The 20,883-nt window shown below is 47.6% G+C and overlaps 1 protein-coding gene across 1 annotated transcript in view; it reads right to left on the bottom strand.

The window, feature by feature from the left end:
- Wwc1 (WW and C2 domain containing 1) overlaps positions 1-20,883 on the bottom strand; it is a 142,089-nt gene that overhangs the window by 27,095 nt on the left and 94,111 nt on the right. The window contains exons 7-14 of the mRNA XM_034506982.2: positions 19,494-19,640; positions 18,270-18,343; positions 16,217-16,459; positions 9,455-9,544; positions 7,456-7,997; positions 2,680-2,788; positions 2,212-2,292; positions 1,530-1,616 (exon numbers count right to left, since the gene is read on the bottom strand). Coding sequence (XP_034362873.1) covers positions 1,530-1,616; positions 2,212-2,292; positions 2,680-2,788; positions 7,456-7,997; positions 9,455-9,544; positions 16,217-16,459; positions 18,270-18,343; positions 19,494-19,640 — 1,373 coding nt within the window. The remainder of the gene's footprint in view (positions 1-1,529; positions 1,617-2,211; positions 2,293-2,679; positions 2,789-7,455; positions 7,998-9,454; positions 9,545-16,216; positions 16,460-18,269; positions 18,344-19,493; positions 19,641-20,883) is intronic.

Genomic DNA, 20,883 nt, shown 5'->3' with positions numbered 1-20,883 from the left:
TGTCAGCCCAGAGAGCTGCGTCAGCTGTCAAGGGCTGACGTATTACAGAGATTCCCCAGGGAGACAGCTGGAAAGGAGACAGTGCAGAGTGTCTTATGGGGATGCAGCAAGGCTCTAGGGTACCAATTGCTCTTCCTGCCATGGTTCTCTGAATTCTTTTTTTTTTTTTTTTTTTTTTTTTAATTTTTTATTTTTAGACAGGGTCTCACTCTATAGCCCTGGCTGTCCTGAAACTTATTACGTATACCAGGAGGCTGGACTCGAACTCACAGAGATCTGCTTGTCTCTGCCTCCTGAGAGTTGAAATGAAAGGCATGTGCTAATACGCCTAGCTGGGTCTCCAGATTCTTAGAGACTCAGAGCTTGTGGAGGCCGAGGCGAGCTGGTTGCACACAAGGATAGGCAGCAGTTCACTAGCACTGAGCGATGATGGAAAACAGGGGCACTCATGCACTGAAGGCAAATGTGCTAACCCCCTGCAGGCAGAAACTTGACAATTCTGTTTTGTGTATACGTGCAAGTGGAGGCTCCTCACAGGCTGTCTATCTTGATTTTGTTTATTTGTTTTTCTTTTACGACGGATCTCTCATTGGCTTGGAACTTTCTAATTAGGCTAGTCTGGCTGGCTAGTGAGCCCCAGGGATCTGCCTATCTATGATGCCCAGTGCGTGGATTACAACTGTGCACTACCACACCCTGCTGCTTCTTTTTGGGGGGTCCTAGGGATGAAACTCTGACCCTCATACTTCTGTAGCAAACACTTTACCAACAATTCTAACAAAACTACGTATGTATTTGTCTTTGTACCCAGACCTTGTGCTTCTGGGCACAGACGGCCCTGCACAAGGACTTAGGAGAAACAGGGCATTTCTGGTCCCAGCATTGTTTGAGGCGGAAGACGACGCTAGAGATAATGTAAGCTCCAGTCTGGTCTTCCTTGGCTTTGCCAACCTTCTCTGCTTTCCCCACATCCTACCCCAGGGTACTGGTTGAACACAGCAACTGCTGTAGCTCGCCAGGCCTTATGATAGATGTAAGGGTAGATGAACACCCTTACATCTCCATATATAACATAAGCCCAGTCTATAGCAGGGATACATGCAGACAGTGCTTGCCGTCCTAGTGGTCTCCAGGTAATACCCAGGCACATTCTTCCAGTGTTGGCTAGACAACCAGAGAGTCGTTTCTGCCTATAGAGGGGACAACAGGGACCTGGCTGTTCTCATAAGGTCACAGTCCAGGAGATTTCCAAGAAGAACCAGCTTACCCAGCATTCCTAGAACAGTGTGTGGTGGGCATCCAGGCTGTACCAGGAAGTGGGAAAGCTACCTACAGTGTCGTTCTCCAAAGCTGGTAAGCTTGCCATTGTGCCTGTGTGTGCCCAGGCAGCACCAGTATGCACACTTGCAAGAAATACCCACAGTGGCATCTGGAGTTGGAGCTTGGAGCAAGATGAAACTAAAGAGTTTTCCCAGGGAGAAGCACAGCAGGTGACAGGGTGACACATAAACGCAGGGCTCGATACTCACACTTTCTGGTCTTGTTGTAGTAACAGAGCAGAGAGGTTACTCAGCTGGATGACTAATATTGCGAACTGCTTATTCTTCTCATCATATCTGAAATGAAGGGGTGTGTAGAACACCTATTAAGAAACCATTCATTCCCTCCCTCCCTCCCTCCCTCCCTCCCTCCTTCCCTCCCTCTTACCCTCCCTTCTTCCTTTCCTCCTTTTTTTTTCCTTCTTTGAAGCCACCCAACTGATCCACTTGGTTCAATTTTTAAAGAGGTACCAGAAGTTAGTGTGAGTATTTCTGACATTAAAATGTTTGCCTAAGAAAATGTGGAAGTCATCCCCCAGGGAGAGAAACTAACAGCGACAGAAATGCACATGCCAGTCAGAGCCAGACTGCGGTCCCCAGGGTCACCCTAAGATAGGAACATTGGGACCTGGATGGAGATGGAAGGACAATCACCATAAAACACTATGCAAACAGGAAGCTTATGCCATCTGCCATTGTCTAGCTCAGTACCAGTCACAAGAAACTTGGCATTCCTCATCTGTGGCGAAGAGGACAGTAACCCCCTATTCGAGAGCCCACCAAAGCTAGTGGGTTCTTTTCTTCCCTGGAGAGCCATGAAGGTGCAATATGGTCAATGAAGAAGAGGTCCTATGTAAGCCCTCCCTCTGTCCTTGTCTCCCCCATCACTTACTTCAGGGCAATCTGAACCCGAGTAGCACCCACAGCTTCTGACTCATCACTGTCGAATGCAGTAGCTTCAGAAGTACCTAGTCTAAAAGACACCAGCAGAAGGGGTTAGCATCCTGCTCATGAACAAAGGCTTTTTTCTGGAATCAGGGTTCTTGCTGTGAGGCTGCTGGCTGTGTGCTCCGTGTTTCTCTGGAGCCTCATTTTCCTAGGTGCTTGGGAGCCCTCTCTAGAATATATTCCCTTTCTCTAGCACCTAGTTCCCTGGTGTATACTTGGCAACTATCACCCTAGAACCCACGTTTGACCTAGGAGCCTTGCTGCATCTTGCTGTCTTTATGTTGGGCATGGCCCCAGAGGGCTGCCAGAAGAAAGGCTAGGTCACTGGGGCCCAACCACATCCTGTGGAACGTGTGCTTGAACATCCAGAGCTCACAGCCTCCCCAGAACAGAACAACTCTGGGGAACCCACCTCTGTGCTGAAGCCTCATACACGCCACTGTCCCCGGCCACCGACTCATCAGACACTGCAGCAGACACACAGGCCACCTTGAGGCCACACCCTGGCGCCACACTTGCAGCTGTATGGGAAGAGGGGAAGATGAAAGAGGGAAAGTCAAGTCAGAAACTACCCTGCTCACCTGATGGTCCCAGTGAATTCCAGTACCTCTGAACACTCAAGTAAGTGTTCATCTCGAGACAAGGGAAGAAGTCATGTGATTTCATGTCTGTGATAGCTATCAACTTGACCACATCTGGAATGAACTAAAACCCAAATGGCTGGGCACATTTGTGAGGGATTTCTATTTTAATTCATTTACACTAGGAAGATCCACTGCTAATCCCAATCCTTGGGGTGGGAAAATAAAATAAACCTTTAATCCAAATCTTCTGAGGTAGGAAGATCCACCTTTAATATGGGTCATTCCTTCCGCTGGCTACCTAGAGAAAAACATGGACAAAGGAAGCTTGCTCTTTTTTTGCCAGCCTGTTCTTGCTCTTGCTGGCAAGCCTTGTAATTACTGCCTACTTATATGGGATTCTAGGGTATGCTGATGACCAGCTGAGACATCCAGCTGAGTTCATCCAGCCTGAACTGAACAACCACTGGATTCCAGAACCTTCTGTTCATACGTAGGCAGCCACTGTTGGATTAGCTGGATCATAGCTTATAAGTCATTCTAATAAATCCCCTTTGACCCTGTGGACCACCCCCCCTTCTCCAAATATATTTACATTACGATTCATGACAGTAGCAAAATTACAGTTATGAAGTAGCAATGAGAATAATTTTATGATTGGGGGTCACCACGACATTAGGAACCATAATAAAGAGTTGCAGCCTTAGGAAGGTTGAGAACCCTGACTATTATACCATGTAATACCCCACTCTGGAACAAAACTGGCTGGCAGGATGGAAAGATGTGTCAGCAATTGTAAGCATTTGCTGCTCTTGACGAGGCCCAAAGTTTGGTTCTCAGGCCCTGTGTGGCAGCTCACAACTGTAGACAGTTGCACATTGGGGAACCTCAGGTCCAGCGGATCTGCCTCCCTCTCCTGGCCTTCAAAGGTGTGGGCATGAATGTGCGGTACGTGTAAATACAATTAGGATAAACATTCATTCAGATAAAATAAAAAAACTGCCTGGTTGCAAACATGGCTGTGCCTCATACCACCTTATGACCCTGGAACACTGACTGAACCCCAGTAAATCCCAGGTTCCTCCTTTGTGAGGTGAGGAAGATACCTACTTTATACAGCTACCAGGGACACTGAATAAGGGAAAGTCCATAGTACAGAGACTACTAATTCCACTGCAGGATGTTGAGGGTGTGTGTGTGTGTGTGTGTGTGTGTGTGTATGTGTGTGTGTGTATGCACAAGTATATGGGGGCACATGTTATGTGTGCATACATGTTTGGTCCAGAGATCGACTCAAGCACTCTTATTCAGGAGTCATATCCCTTGGTTTTCAAGACAGGGTTTCTTACTCTAAGGCTCACCATTAATAGATGACATGGCCAGCAAGCCTGAGGGATCCACTGTCTCTGCCTCCCCAGTGCTGAAACTGTAAGCACACACTACCAATCCTAGCTTCTTTTCTTTTTCTAATGTCAATTCTGGGACTTGAACTCAGGTCCTCACGTTTGTGAGGCAAACACTGTATTAATTCCCTAGACCTGTCTCTTCTCAGCTTTTAAGACTTGATTTTGGTATACAGCCTAGGCTAACTTCGGACTCATGATCTTCCTGCGTGAGCTTCCTGAGTGCTGAGATTACAAACCAGAGTTACCATGCCGAGAGAGAGAGAGAGAGAGAGAGAGAGAGAGAGAGAGAGAGAGAGAGAGAGAGAGAGAGAGAGAGATATTGTTTTCTAGGTACTCCCTATGTACTTGGGGCAAATTTACAGACCCTGCATCTTCAGTGAAAGCACAGGAGGAGAATGTGCCCACAGTCATCGGCTTGTCCTCTTCTTTCCCTCTCTCCCCTTAGCAGAGGTCTCTGGCTGGAGTTGTAACTGGGCTCTTTGACTGTGGTATGTTTCCTCCATGCTCAAGCAATGAGCATCCATAGTGTGCAGGGCCCACTGCTACAGAAGTGAGCGTATGAAATACAGCACCGCAAAGGGGAAGAAGTCATGCCTTGCCATCCATGAAGGTCAGCTCTAGGCATTTCACATACAGCCAAATAAATATTCCTCCTAAGCAGTGGTCCACTCCGGGCCCTGGGGCAGACAGAGAAGACTGGAAGGCTTGGTGTATGGTGCTGCACAGAGACTGGGTTTTAGCAGGCTGGGGAAGACAGGTCAGTGGTGAGGGGAGCCTGAGACACATCTGGTGCTTAGAGATGAGGAGAAAGCTTTCCCAGCCTTGTGCCACACCCGCTGAGCCCCGCGGAGACTTCCCACTCTCAGCCCCACACACATCTCCACCCTCCACTAAACCACTTAAGGAGATTAATTTGTCTGGTGACCGAACGGCAGCACTAATCTCATAACCTGCTTAGTGTTGGAGCTCTGCCTGGCACTGATCACGGGGTGGGGTGGTCGGGGGAGGGCTGCTGGAGATGGCGTGAAAGAAACATGTCTCTTATCTTATGCTACCTCTACCCTATGAGACCCACAGTCCAACATCGGGAGGGGATGGAGGGGACCGTTCCTTCCCAGGACCTGGTTGTGGTTTGAGTGTCTTGGTGTGGTCCTGAATTCTTAACAAAGACACTAATCTCAAGCTGTGGCAGAGGTTATACCAGCACCCCCTTCTCTCTGGGGATCAATCTGCCGAAGCTTGCCACCTGCAGTAGTAGGAGGCTTGTTTGTCTTTTTTGTTTGAGAGAACTCTGTTTTTGTTTGAGATTCCCTTCCCGATGAGGGAACCCCAGGGATCTCTCAGCTCCTCCTTAAAAGAAATGGCTGACATTCAGAAGCTTTAGTTAACCTGAAAACCTCACTCCTCTCCCTACCTACCATTGGCTCCTGTGGATGGCAGGACTGCCCGTTCTTAAAAAAAACAATGCACACTTCATAGAGGTATGAGGTTTAAATGGGTGAATGTATACAGCAGGACCTGAACCTCCTCCGCCTCCACCCGAACACAAAAGCCAATGCTACTGTCGAGAGGGGGCACTGACGGTGCTACGTAGAGCCCCCAGTGTGCTTAATGTCCAGCTGGGCCTAGCAAGTAGTCACACATTTTTGGGGACAGTGAGTTACCTCCAATTTTAATGATAAAGCGTGGCAAAAAGAGACTGGGCTCTGAGATGAGAAAGACCTAGCTTCCAAGGCTAGCTTATTTGCTGTGAGGGCAACCCAGGGCAAGGGATGCTACCTCTCCGAACCTCTGCTTTCTCTATGAAATTCTCGGAGGAGAAACAACCCGTTGTTTTTCTTATACAATACATCTCAGATAAGTGTGGAGAACTGCAGTTTGCTATGTGACAGCTGCTACAGTTTTCCTTCTAACAAACCTGGGTTGTCATTTCAGCAGTCTGAAGAATCCTAACCAACTCCAGAGTGTTCTTTTTGACCCCCGTGAAGAAGTGCAAGTCATTCCTGGGTTCTAATGATGATTTTTATAATTAGTATAAAATCCACATCTCACTCCCAGGTCCTGTGTGCTCAGGATGCTGGCACTGAGTCACAGCCTCTTAGTGATACACACTACAGAGGTCCCAGAGATTTTACTCCCTCCCTTCCCCTCCCCCATAAACTATATTTAATATTAGTGTGTGTGTGTGTGTGTGTGTGTGAGAGAGAGAGAGAGAGAGAGAGAGAGAGAGAGACAGAGAGAGACAGAGAGAGAGAGAGAGAGAGAGAGAGAGACAGAGAGACAGAGAGAGAGAGAACAAGTTACAAATACCATCCATAGTGGTCCCAGAGATTTTATTCCCTTCCTTCCTCTCCCCTTCCATAAATTAAATTTATCGTGTGTGTGTGTGTGTGTGTGTGTGTGTGTGCGCGTGCATGCGCGTACACATGGACGTGCCACGGCACACATGTGTAAGTTAGAGGACATCTTTTGGGAATCAGTTTTCTTGTACTGTGGGTTCAGGGTATGCAGCTCAGGTTGCCATGGCTGTGCAGTGAGCACCTTTACCCATTGAGCTGTCTCACCAGCCCGTGTTTCTTTGTATTCTGAGAAATGATCTCGAAGCTTCGAACCAAACTGGCTATATAGTGGAGAATGACTCTGTATTCCTGATCATCATGCCTCTTCCTCCTAATTGCCGGGGTTATACTTGAATTCGGTTACATCTTCTTACTCTCACTGCCCTCCCCCTCCCCCGGTCCCTCTCACCATTTAAGGTGCAATCCATTCCAAACCTGGCTGGCTCCCCTCCACCCAAAGGCTCTACCACATATCCTGCTGTATTCCCTTCCCACACTTTTTGCCTGGTACATATCTAATGCCTGTGGCTCCGGCTGAACCCAAGCTTTGCAACAGCAGGGGAGGGCAGCCTTGTCTGTCATCAACTGATCCTCAGCAGCTACATTTGCCATATCTACGGAAAGCTTAGATGAATTAATCCATTCACATTCAATTAGCTCATGATCTGGATTCATTTTAGCAGGCACTAAATGTCTGTTGAATGAAATCCACCACAGCAAAACAAAACCCTAGCACATTCTACATTTGTCAGTATCTACTGAATAAATAACCAACCACATAAAGACCCAGCCATCGACTATCAGGAATTATCAGAGGAATCCCCTGCCTTCTGGTTCCCCATGGGGACACTGTGCTCCTAACCTTGGCCCAGTGGCTTGCCCTCAGGTCCTGGTTCCTCCAGCCGGTATCTTTCCCGGGTGCCGCCGCTACCCCCGAGGCTCAGCTCACAAAGAGTGGTACTCATCTCTGTGTCTTCAAACTCCAGCGGGGTCAGGAAGGCATCTCCAGCCAGGAGGGGATCAGTGATGAGAGGGGAACAGGGAGGGGATGGGGAGGAGAGAGATGAGCGTGGAGACAGGGAGGTCATGGATCTTGGAGTGCCAGATAGTGAGCGCAGGGCCTGCAGGCGGCTGCCTCCCTCTGCCTTCTGGGTCTTGGCCACCTCATCCTCATGGATGGTGGTGATGCAGCCCGAGGGCCGGAAGCCTGTGGCACCCTCCAGGAACAGCAGTTCCACCTTGTTCTGGAGCTCCGAGTCTAGCTGCTCGAACGGGTCGTAATAGAGGTCGGTGAAGCTGGCTGAGGTGGAGGAGTCCAGGCTGGAGGCAGCCAGGGAGCCCCGGCTGGACGTAAGTGACCCAGGGCTACTGCCTGAAGACAGTGACTGCATGCTGCTTGAGAGGCTAGGGACAAGTAAAAGGAGAGAGATAACATGGAGTGTGGGGGGGTCACTGGGAACTCCACAGGGCTCTGGAACTGTGGGCATCCATCCTTCTAGCCCACTTGACAGCCTAAGTTGGACCATGCACCCAATTTCACTGAGGAGATCTGGAGAGAGCTGGGGACCCAAAGTAGCAGAGCGGGTATGTGAACCCATGAGCCTCTTGCTTTGTATGTCAGGTTTGCTTTATAGGTCAGGCTGGCCTTAAACTCTTGTCTCAATGCTCTTGTCTGAAGCTCTGAGTCCTGGGATTAGAGTTGGAAACCACACCCCTGGATTCCACTTTTTCCTTCTATCTTTATCTCTTATTGGCCACATTGCCTCTTTATTAAAAATACGTCTTTTGTTTGTTTCCTTTGATTGATTAATTGATGGACTGATTGATTAGGATGAGATCTGATTGTATAGCTCTGGCAGGTCTGAAACTTGATAGGTAGACCAGGATGGCCTTGAACTCATAGAGATAAGGCCTGCCTCTGCCTTCTGACTGCTGGGATTAAAGGGGTGTGCCACACTTAATAATATCTTTCTTGAAATCAACTCCCATTTTTTTTTTCTTTTTTTGTGGGGGAGGTGTGCACAGCCTTAAGGCTGGCCTGAAACTTCTAGTCTCCCCCTCTTCCACTCCCATGTGCTATATGCTGGGGTTACAAGTGTACCCCATCACACTCAGCTCTAGTCAGTTTTCTTTTTTTTTCAAATTTGTTTTTGTTGTAGGGTCTTTCTGTGTAGTTCTGGCTGTCTTGGAGCTTGCTATGTAGACCAGGCTGGCCTCAGAGAGCTGCCTGCCTCTACCTCCCGAGTCCTGGGATTAAAGGTGTGGGATACCATACCCAGCTGTAATTTACTTTTTAAATATGTTAAAATATTTAACTTAAAAAGAAACCTTGGGCTGGAGAAATGGCTCAGCGGTTAAGAGCACTGACTGTTCTTCCAAAGGTCCTGAGTTCAATTCCCAGCAACCACATGGTGGCTTACAACCATCTATAACGGGATCTGATACCTTCTTCTGGTGTGTCTGAAGACAGCTACAATTTACTCATATAAATAAAATAAATAAATCTTTAAAAAAAAAAAAGGGAAACCTTATATCCTAAATGACAATAAAAAAGTCTATATATTGCTATAAACAGGGGAAAAAAACACTTTTGGGGGGGTTGGGGTGGGGTACTTAACAAAATGCTACTATGAAGTTCTAGTAATATACTTCAACCATTAAAAGCCCAAGCTTACGGAAACCTATGCTATAATTGTGGACTGGAAGCCAATCAACCTGGGCCAAGCCTGCATCTGCTAGAATGACCACCTTCTATACTTCTAAATGTCTTTCCTCAAGCCAAGGAGGATTGGTGAAGGGCAGCATGGAGCTGGGCCACCTTCTGGCCATTCCCACGGTGACCATCACCACCCACCACTCACCTTTTCAACTGAGAGTGCAGGGTAGCCACCTGCCGAGTGGCTTCCTCCAGTTCTCGCACCAACTGGTTCCTCTTGCTGTTTAACTTTAACCTGAGGTGAGAGGAGGCAAGACAGTGACACTCCCAAGGGAGGCAGTTCTCCAGCTCCTCCTTTGATCTCCAAAAAGAAAAACAAGGCTGGTGCCCTAAACAGATGGACACGCCAGCCCAAGGACACATTCGCAGGAACTGGGTAGAAACATCGTACTCTGGTGTTGTGGAGAAGCACAGACTCTTTATATATAAATTCTATAGTAAGAATAGTATAGTATAGTAAGTATAGTAAGGTGGCCACCTGCCATACCTTAGAGACTAAGCTTAACACATTGCATTGATTTAGGATGTAATGATACGTGCACAAGGAGAATGATTTTAACAGTACCAATAAGAAAATCTGAGGCTCTTAATTAGATCATTTACTCAAAATTATGGAATTAGTGGATGGATTAGGATCCCACTAAACTACCATTCTTTCTCTCTCCTAGCATCCTTTCAACTGCTACCCCCTTCCCCTCCCTCCTTCCTCCAGGTGACACTGGATGCTGTTCCCGGCACTAGGGACACAGTAGTGAGGGAAAGAGAACTCTTGGCTTCTCTTACAGAGCACGGAGGGTGGAAGACAACAGGCACCTAATGATTGCATGGTGTCACAAGGTCCGAAAAAAATAGGGGGAAAAAAGGCAGAGGAAGCCATCCCTAACTGAGAACGAGCAAATGGCTTCGTGACCAGCTTTCTGGCACCCACCCTTGTCTGTGTCTTCCTGGGTTCCTGGAATCAAAGCTAGATAACTTTCCTGGGTTCTCTAACATTCTCTGAGGCACACGAGCAAGTTCTAGCCAATGGATCTCGAGATGGGGAGAAACCATGTGTATCACACTGAACTGGTTAAGGAAAGTTTTTTCCTCAGTCTCTGTGGCCTTAAAGGGGAGGTAGACAAACTGTGGGCTCTTCAACAAGGGAGGCTGCCAGTTACTAGGAATACTAAGATATTATATGGGTAAGAAATAGACTTCAAGAGTGGTTATCACACAGAGATGTGGGGCTATTCCTTGCAGCAGTTCGATCAAACTAACTAGAGAAATTGAGGTGGCTCAGTAGACAGAAAGGAGTCGGGAAGGAAGGGGCATTCTTTTCCTAGACGAAGTGGCTGAGTTCATTCACTCTACTGTGGGGTCTGGATGATAAATTTCCATGTCAAGGTGACTCAGTGCTCCTCTCTGTCACCCGGCTGGAGAAGGAACTGAATGACCCTGGCTCCCTGGACTCAGGAAGGGACCAAGAACTCAGCCAGCCCAGCTTGCGGCCAGAGGACAAGGGCTAGTTTTCACATAAAATCAAACCAAACCAGGTCATCTCTCTACCACAACAGTCCGACCTCTAGCATACAAGACCAGAGGTGGCCTCAGAAACAACTCAAGAGCAGTGGGGGCGTGTCGGGCTTGTTACTGGGCAAGTGAACCTATGAAATTACTCAAGAGGACAACCAGAGCGGTAGGCTGACTGTCCTTGGCACGATGTTTGACCAACTCAGTCTCTAAAGGTTTCCTTCCAGATTCTTGCCTGGGGCTGAAAGGGACAGAGGGCAGGCTGGCAGATGGGGGCCTGTAATGAAGAAGCCCCAGAATTCTCAGTGGAGTGGATGAGGCTGTGGAATGTCCCATCCTTCTCTCAGAGCAAAGCCCATAAAGGCGGATAAGTATGGGGTCAAGAGGTGGGGCTCATGGCTTCTAGAGAGCAAGCCAGGGCACACTGGGAGCGAACGCAGATCCTCCCTGGAGACTGGGCAGCATGGAGAGGGAACTGTTGTTGGACTGCCATGACTCCCTGAGCATGGCAGGGGTAGCCACAGACAGTACCACACAGGTTAGCAGTCCCCTTTCAGCAGCAGCAGGCTTAGCAGGCCAGATGGCATGTGAGGGACGTGCCCAGCACATGCTGGGAGGCTGTGAATACATCAATCATGGAGATAGAAAGAAGATCCAGGGGGTGAGGCCTGAATGCCCACAAGCTACAGCTTCGCACCTGGGATGCTGGTTAAAAATGCAATAGTCTGGGCTGTATCTCAGGCCTGAAGAATTAGTTCCCCCACCCCACCCCCCCTGGGGGTAGTGCACGGTACCCAAGATCTGACAAGCATCCTGTGTGACTGCATACCAGCTCTGACACATGGCTGGGAAAGAGTGGAGCATGGGGAATGTAAAGAATGTGAAGGCAGTTCTGAGGGACAAAGGAAGGGGAGAAGGAAGAGGACACGTAAAAAGGGCACAGTGGAGGCGAAGGGGAGAGAAGACAGAGAAAGGGAGACACAGAGAGAGACAGACACACACAGAGAGAGACAGACACACACAGAGAGAAAGAGAAAGAAAGAGAGAGAGAGAGAGAGAGAGAGACAAAGAGAGAGACAAAGAGAGAAACAGAGAGCATGACTTAGCAGGACTCTGGAGGCCTAGCAGTAAGGACAGACACAAGGATCAGAATCAGCTGTGGATTCATCAGTTCCTGCCCGACTGTTCCAGTGGCTTCTCTCCTCAGAACCCTCTTAGGGCACAATGGCTTCTTGGCCCTGTGCTCACTGTCTTCCCAGCTGCTGCGTTTTCCCCAAGGACCTTGCCCCCCACGTGCCTGGTCTGATCAGTGGAGGAGTGGAGAGTCTAGGCTCCCTAGGTTGGCTTGTGGAGCCGACGCGCCATTGGACCTTTGAAAGATGGAGTTGAAGGCAATATTGAAAGGCCTTCTGAGTCGGCAGCGGCTTAAAGTTAGTAAGGGCTTGAAGCCCAAGTATGGTTGCTTCTAATCCCAGCTCCATCACTGGGTGGTGGTAGGTGAGTCTCGATTTCCTCATCTGTAAAATGGGTTGCTTTCAAACTACTAACTCTGGTGTATACAGTACTCCTGAGAGGCACTTAAAGGAACCTCTGGTTCTAGCTTCAGGAAAGAAAAGCTTTCACAGTAGGTCAACATCTCGATTCACAACCTGGTCCAATGCCTGCTTGAAGACTTCTAGTACTCAGGGCCTCGGCCTTCTGTTTTCCTCTATGAAGCAAATGAAGGCCATATTGGAAGTATATATAAGGTGTCTCTTTTGACCCAGCAAGAATCAAGCTGAGCTTAGATCAACATATTCTCTCTAGCTTCTGGCAGAGAAGATGATGGATACCCAAAGGCCCCCAGGGATAGTCACTGGGTGTAGTGGCGGGCGAGAATACAGGAACTGGCCCAGAGGCCCAATCAGGACCTGCCCAGGCCACCCACCCATTTATACTTTCCACAAACACTAAAGGTACAGGACAGGACATATAGACAGAACCCTGATTGCCAAAGGGTACTACGGCTCCAGGAAAATCAATAGAGTGGCTTTGGGCAAGTGCTTCTGAGAGCTATCAAACAAAAATTATTTATGGCCCACTGTTTTCCTTCTTATACTGGATTGGTGATAGATCAGAGCTGGCTGGCCATTCCTGTCAGTAGAGGACAGAAGGAAAGTGGATAGATTCTAGATGTCTGCGTTAGTAGTTCTGATCAGGTGCTTGGCCAGGAAAGATTGGTCCAGTTAGCAATCAAGGGTTTCTCTGATGCCCGAAGGCCTGGGCAGAGGCTGAACACCCATCAGACATTGGTGAAAGTGGAGCTTACTCAGTAGCAAGGACATACTCAGCATTTGCGAGCTGGGTGCTTCAGAGGCCAGAAGCTGTGGGGCCGTGTGTTCCCAGAGCCCACACAGACACCTGACATTCCCTGACGGCTTCTCCTGGGCACGGGCATGTTTCCCTGCTTTACAAGCCAGGCTTTGTACCTTGCATTGCTGGGGGGAATGAATCCCCTCGCTTATTCCTGCTCCAGAACAATTACACACATCTGAAAATGACTGTGTGTGGGAGGGTGCGTATACGCTTGTACAAATATTATTAAATCATAAAAAGAGAGAGAGAATGAAATACTGTCATTTGGAGTGAGATAGATGGGTCTGGAAGACGCTGTGTTAAATGAAATGAACTGGACCTAGATAAACACTGCACGTTCTCATGCTAGAAGTTAGAAAAACCAATCTCGAAGCAGAGAAGAGCTGTGCTTACTGGGAAGGCTAGAGGGAGGGCGGATAATGAGTCCCGAAATACATTCACATGGGGAATTAGTTCTGGTGTTCTTATCTTGCAGTTGGGTGGCTGCAGCGAACAACCTGCAATGTATTTCAAAGCATCGAGGAGACTCGAATGGCTTCTAATTCAGAGATAATAAATGTGAACACCAGCAATGCCAATTATCCTGGTATCCCCATCATTTAAGGTGGACATATGCTGAAATATCATCCTGCTTTGTAAATATTTACAAACACTATTTATATTAATATAAAAAATTAAAACGAAAAATCGTCAGCTTCAACTCCCCCCTCTTTAAGGGGGAGGTGGGGAAACAAAGCTCAAGGTCTGGACAAAATGAAAATAGACAGAAGAGGCTTGAAAAGAACTCTCCCCTCCCCCCTGTTGTATTCTCTCTCTCTCTCTCTCTCTCTCTCTCTCTCTCTCTTTCTCTCTCTCCCTCAGTCTCTCTTGAATTTGACGATCTATTTCCTATGGTCTGAGAAACCGGAAGGTCTGAGGTCAAGTTTCCAGCAGATTTGGCTGCTGGGGAGGGGTCCCTTTGTGACTGTCATGGTTTGAACGAAAATGCTCTTCATAGGCGAATCTATTTGGATATTTGTTTCCCAACCGGTGGAGCTGTTTGGGGACATTTAGGAGGTGTGGCCTTGCTGGAGGAAGTGTGTCACGGGGCCAGGATTTGAGAGCTTCCGGCCCTGCCCTATGTGGTTTGCTCTCTCTACTCTCTGCTCGTGTTTCAATATATGAGCTCTCAGCTTGCTGCTCCAGCCACCCTGCCATGCTCCCCTGCCAGGACCCACCTTATCCCTCTGTAACCATAAGCTCAAATAAACTCTTTCTTCTATAAGATGCCTTGATCACACTTTTCTCACAGCAACAGAAAAGGGACCAATACACTGACTCACGGACAGCAGCCTTCTCATTTTGATCTCGAGTAATAGACATGCTAACTTCTGTGAGTGAATGAATGGATGAACAGACAGATGGGTGGAAGAACAGACAGATGGATAGATAGGTAGACAGATGAATGGATGTCTTGGATTCTCCACTTGGTATTGTGGGAGTGGGGGTTTCAGGGAGCAGCAACGGAAATACAGAGTCTGAAATGGATACAAGGCAGACAGCATGACCTTGGCTTGCTTCTTAAGTCCAGGTCAAAGATGAGGTTGATTAATGGCTTCTTTACAGTTTGGATTAATCACCAGTATTTGATAATTAGAAATCCAAGTGATAAGCTTTTGAAGTTCTCCTGTGGTGTAGAGCTCTGGAGTTGAGCTTGCCCGGCATGTTTTGAAGCTCTGGCTTGCATCTCTAGCGATGCAAGAAAAGAAATATAAGGACCACAGGGGGGCATGCAGCCCATTCTCCCAGTCGCTGCATCTAGGAAATGGCACCCACTGTAGCAAAGTAGGGGCAGCCCCCTCCAGACTGACAGTCTACAGTTAGGTGGGCATTTTCGCTACCTGCTTGGCCCATAAGCATCCTTATCTGTGACTCCCATGCATACCCTTGGTCTTCAATCTTCAACCTCCCCCCCCCCCATGTGCTGAAATCAATTTGGTAAGTCATGAAGAAGAAAAAGACATAGCCACATAGCCTTGAGATGGCTACAGATACCCCACGGATACCAAAGCATTCAGATGTTCAAGACTGCATATAAATAAAATAGTACCTGTACATTGCACATACATATTCTCCTGTATGCTTTTAATAATAATAATAATAATATTATTATTATTATAATATATTATAATATATTATTATATATTATATAATAATAATAATAATAATAATAATAATAATTATTATTATTATATGTGTGTGTGTGTACACATGTGTGTCCAATTTTTCCTCTCCTTCTTGGGGATTAAACTCAGTTTGTCCAGACTTGGTGGCAAGCACCTTTATCTACTGAGCCATCTTACCTGCCCTCCTGTGTGCTTTAAATCATCTCTATACATTGCGTCTGAACACAATCTAAGTGTCATAAAATCAGTTGTTAAGAGTAATGTATCAAGTATTTGTATTCCTGTTATTTTTAAATCTACGCTTCAAACACTTCCAATCCGTGATTGGTTTAGGGACGTGGAACCCATAGGTACCGAGGGCTGACAATTTAACAAAAAGAGAGGAGGCATCAGAGGACCTTCCCCTCCCACAAACATAGTGATTTCCAAACCTGTGTATGTGTCTGGGAGCAGGGATAAGCTTTCCCCAGTGATGCTGCGTACAAGCCAAGTGTGTAAAACAGAGATGGTCACTGTGTGAAACCTGTGACAGACAGTCACCAATACAACACTGGAACATCACTACCCCAGGTCATAAAGTGCTACAGGGCTTACTTGAATGAACAGATATCCTTCTGAGAGCCTGCACCTGCACAGACTTTCCTGCACTGTGCTTCCTGTGTGAAATACCAGGGTTCTGGTTGACACGGATATATGCCATCTTTTCTGAAGTGCCACTCTAGAAAGCTGTGACGTCTCTACCTAAGGGTGCTCACAGGACTGCTCAGGTATCCCACCATGACCCCTCACTCCTGGCTCCTGCTGGGGTGACAGGTCAGACTGGCATGTTCTCCCTTTTCCTGGGGCCATGGGGACTTATCTCCTAACCCTAGACCCACCTCTCAGTCAGCGCCTTGCTCTGGGTGTCCCGTGCTGCCTGCAAGTCCTTCTCCAGTCGTCTCCGGGCCATCTCCAGCTGCTCCACCTCTCCCTGGGTCCATTTCCGGGGGCTGATGAAGCGCATCTCCTTCAGAAGTTCCTCCTTCTCATTGATGAGGATCAGTCGGTCCCTCTCAGAGTCTAGCACCCCAGGCCAGGCCTCACTGTCAAGTTTGGCCAGCTGGATCTTGAGGTTGGCGATCCTGGGAGTTGAGAAGGTATGAGAGATGAGAAACGGTGTTGTGGGAACTGGGAAACAGGCTGTTTCTCTAAGGACATGAAATACCAGTATCCAGGACATTCTCAGAGCAGACTTTGACAGTTACTGCTCTTCTTCTGATCAGGTTTCAGCCTAGTGAAGTAGAGACCAGATACCATGGCAGGCAACAGCATCTTTCCTTGAGCTCTAAGACCCTGGGCGGGGCACTCACATCTCTGAAGGGAATTTTAAGATCTCCTTTCTGGGGTGGTGGCTGATGGTTTTATATACATGCATGCATACCACAAAGCATAGTATTTGGTACATATTTATCCCTCCTTAAATGTTTCTCGCTACTGCTATCACTGGTTGGACCACTTATCAGTTATGGGAAAATGCCTCAAGCCTTGGATATGGGAGAAGCAATTATTTATTCTCCAGAATGGGGGAAAGCCAGCGATGATGTAATGTATGCAGAGGGTCTGTGGACAACAGGTTCTGAATGATCAGTAGTCACTGGGCTGTGGCTACTCGCGGGCTCTTAGTTCTGAATGTGGTCGCAGCGTTAGGAGAAGAACAGTCATGAACTTGAAGTTCAGAGACCTGGAGTTAGGAGTTTTGGCCTTGACTTTTATGATGAAAAGAATAATTTATTGGAAAAAGTGTCATTTGAGGAGATGGGGACATCTGAGGGCTCAGCGGTGTAACACATGCTTTCCCATAAACAAGATATTGGGTTTGATTCCCAACAGCAACAACAAAAATCATTTTGGTATTCCAGCTTCTAGCACGGTGCCTGTCTGTGGCAGGTACTTATTGAATGTAAGCAAAGTAGTCAGCAGCCTGGAATCCTAACTTTCCTAAGACCTAGGATCCTCATCTGCAAGGTGAGGCTAATGATGGTAACCTAAGGCAGCCCACGAGCACCGTATGAATGATCTGCAAAAAGAACTCTATATATTGCCAAGTGTTCTATAGATATTGGATGGTATTCTCATGTGACTTAGAAGAGTTAATCCCCGTATCGTAGCCCTGATCCCCCAAAATCATAAAAAAGCCTTCCTGAACTACAGATGAGTTCAAGGCCAGCCAGCCTGGATAACATGGAGAAACCTTGTCTGAAATAAACACACACCACACCTAGAGAAACAACCAGAGACAACGCTGTTGCACTTGCCTGGAAGGCTTATTACAGCCCTGGGTTCAATCCCCAGTACAACAGTAACAAAAGACTACCACAAATAACACTTTCTTGGGGAAGTGAGAAATGGCCACAGTCTTCTTCAGCTTGTTGCTGAGCCAAATCAAATAAACTTAACTGCTTCTTCAAACCAAACTGATTCCAAGAACATCAGAGAGCACCGATTATAGTAGAAAAATTACTAGGCTTTGAGGTTAAGCAGATTTGGTTTCGAACACAGTTCAGATGTTCTATTGTCCTGGGTCAGTAATTTCCTCTGTGAAGTTGGAAGGATTAATGTATAACGATGAGTCCATCTACCTTTATAATCTATGTGAGGATTAAATAAGAGGAGGAGTGTTCACTGGGCAGTGGTGGTGCACACCTTTGAGCCCAGCACTGGGGAAGCAGAGGCAGGTGGATCTCTGTGAGGCTAGCCTGGTCTATAGAGCTAGTTCTAGGACACGGCTACATAGAGGAACCCTGTCTCAAAAAAACAAAACTAAACCAAACCAACTCCCCCCCCCCAAACCCCTCCAAAAAAACAAACCTAGACACTAGAAGCATGTTCACAGAGACCCCCCCCTCCATGAGAGTTATGATTAGCATCTTTCCACAGCTCCGCTGTGATTACCTTCTCTTCGCCTCTTCATACCGAAGGCGCAGTCTGACCTTCTCGGCCAACTGATTGTGGCTGCTGGTGCTGAACTAGAGGGCAGAGAAGAAGACAGGAAGGCCACCATTACCACAGTGAAGCCGGGACTGAGCAGGGTTTCAATAGCTCATGGAAGACTTGACAGGGTATGTGGGCAGAGCCAAGGATACCTGGCTGGCTGTGTAGACCGTGGGAGAGATGGTTAGGCAAAATGCTTTTCTTCCCTTGGGTCCATAAGAACAGTCTCAAACTCATGTATGGCACTACTTTGGGAAAGAAACCAAAGGCCCACAGTACCATAATATAACAGCCGAAAAAGGGGCCAAAGCCGGTAACAAACACACAGAGGGCTGCAGGTGAGAGGTAATAGTAGCAGAAAATACACAATATCCAACCTGGGCACACCAGGCAGGGGCGCAACTGAAAGCCCTGGGTCGCCAGAGGACCATCCTAGAATGTAAAAAGCATACCTAGTCTGGCTTTCAGGGGGGCTTGGGACAGGGTGAATAACTGGGCCAGGGAAGGGGGAACAAGCCTGTTTTTGCAGTTGCCTGTCAGAAACAAGAAACCTCAGGCTCACGGGATCACACTTGGAACAGAGCCTCCCCTTACTAGTTGGGTACTAGCTACAGAAATCAGGCAGGGGCAGGCAGTATTTAGCCAACGGGAAGCTAAGAGGCAGGTTCACTCGGCGTTCTGGGCTCCAGGAGAGCAAAGGCCCTCTGAGGAATCACACTTACTGTGGCCTGGTCCTACTTGGCCACTTTCATGCCTGGTGGCATTTTTTTCACTAACCTCTACTGGGACCAGGCTGAACCTTGGCACCAAGAGGCAGCAGCTGTCTGAAAGCTGCAAGCATTATGTGTGTGGGGGGGAACAATGAGAGAAATACACTCTGCTCGCCAGCTGGTCAAAGAAAACCAGAACAGAGCTACCAAACAGTATGATCGGGATGAGAGGAAGATGCTTCCCGCATTAAGAACACACTGTGGGCAGGGCCTACAGGCACCAGCTCTTGGCCAGACAGTACGTAAACTGCGGGCTCCCCAACACTGGCCTTTCCTCATAGTACCATTTCATGTCTTCTAGGGACAGCTGAACTCCACGGAGCTAAGTTAGCATCCACAGGCAGCTCCTCAGGTGATCGAGACTAGGTGGCTCTCCTCTAGAGCAGCCTTCCAGATGCCACCCTGGTCTACTCACACTTCCAGAGATGTCTGTCTGCGAGCTCACGTCCAGGAACTGCTTTGGCATGGGGAAGCTCGAACTCTCCAGAGAGCTGCTGCTGGACCACAGGTCGGAGTGTGACCCTCTGTCTGTCCGGAAGCCATCCTTCAGCATGGCGAGACTCTGCAGTGTAGAAAGGGGTGGGGAACAGTGAGTGTTGTCTTTGCATTGTCAGTGCCTTCAGGGATCCAGGAAAGGATATCAGATCCCCTGGGACTGGGGACATAGATGGTTGTAAGCCACCATGTGAGTGCTGGGAATTGAACCTGTATCCTTCGGAAGAACAGTCAGTGTTCAACTCTAGCTAGAGTCATCCGAGAAGAAGGGAATCTCCACTGAGAAAATGCCTCCAGAAGACAAGCATTTTCTTAAGTGGTGGCTTGTGAACCACATGTCTCAGGGTCCGAATGGTGGCTTTGCCACTCGATATCTAAGCCAGACTGTCCTTATCTGTAGGATGGCCATAATCTGAGCCACGCATGCAAAGCACTTTGATCCATCACTGTGTTATAGACTTATCTCCATGGTTCAGTTCCCAGCTCGGAGAACAGAGGAGATAGACTAATGGGCATTATGATGTTCAGGTTAAATGGATCTGTTGTTGGTCCGTCAATTAATAAGGTATTTTCTTAATTGGTGATTGATAGGGAGATCTCAGCCCATTTTGGGTTGTGCCACCCCAGACAGGTAGGGAAAAGGGTGGGACTGGGAAGAGAGAAGGAAGGGGGGCTTCAATCCAGATGTAAAGTGAGTAAGTGAATGAATGAATATATATATATATATATTCATTATATCTATTTATTATTTATTATATATATTAAAGAAATATATATATATTTCTTTTTTTCTTTCTTGTTTTTTTTTTTAAAGGCAGGCTGCCGGGCAGTGGGGGCGCATGCCTTTAATCCCAGCACTTGGGAGGCAGAGGCAGGCGGATTTCTGAGTTCTGAGGTCTACAGAGTGAGTTCCAGGATAGCCAGGACTACACAGAGAAACCCTGTCTCAAAAAACAAAACAAAACAAAACAAAACAAAACAAAACAAAACAAACAAAAAAGGCAGGCTGAGCATACTATGAGGAGCGAGCCAGTAAGCAGCTCTCCTCCATGGCTCCTGCATTAGCTCCTGCCTCCAGGTTCCTGCCTTGTTTAAGTTCCTATTCTGACTTCCTCCAGTGGCGGACTAGAAAGTGAAAGGTTAAACAAAATAAATCCTTTCCTCCTCAACATGCTGTTGGTCTCTCATCATAGCAACTGTAACTCTAAGATCATTACTTTACAGGCGTGTCAATTACAGGTGTAATCAATTAGAAGACACCGCCACGTGTCTTTCCAGTTCCACTGCCATTGTACTGCATCAAACACGTT

The sequence above is a fragment of the Arvicanthis niloticus genome, chromosome 6 (assembly GCF_011762505.2).
Source record: "Arvicanthis niloticus isolate mArvNil1 chromosome 6, mArvNil1.pat.X, whole genome shotgun sequence".
NCBI classification, from domain to species: Eukaryota; Metazoa; Chordata; class Mammalia; order Rodentia; family Muridae; genus Arvicanthis; species Arvicanthis niloticus.
This window is presented reverse-complemented; position numbering and strand designations above follow the sequence as displayed.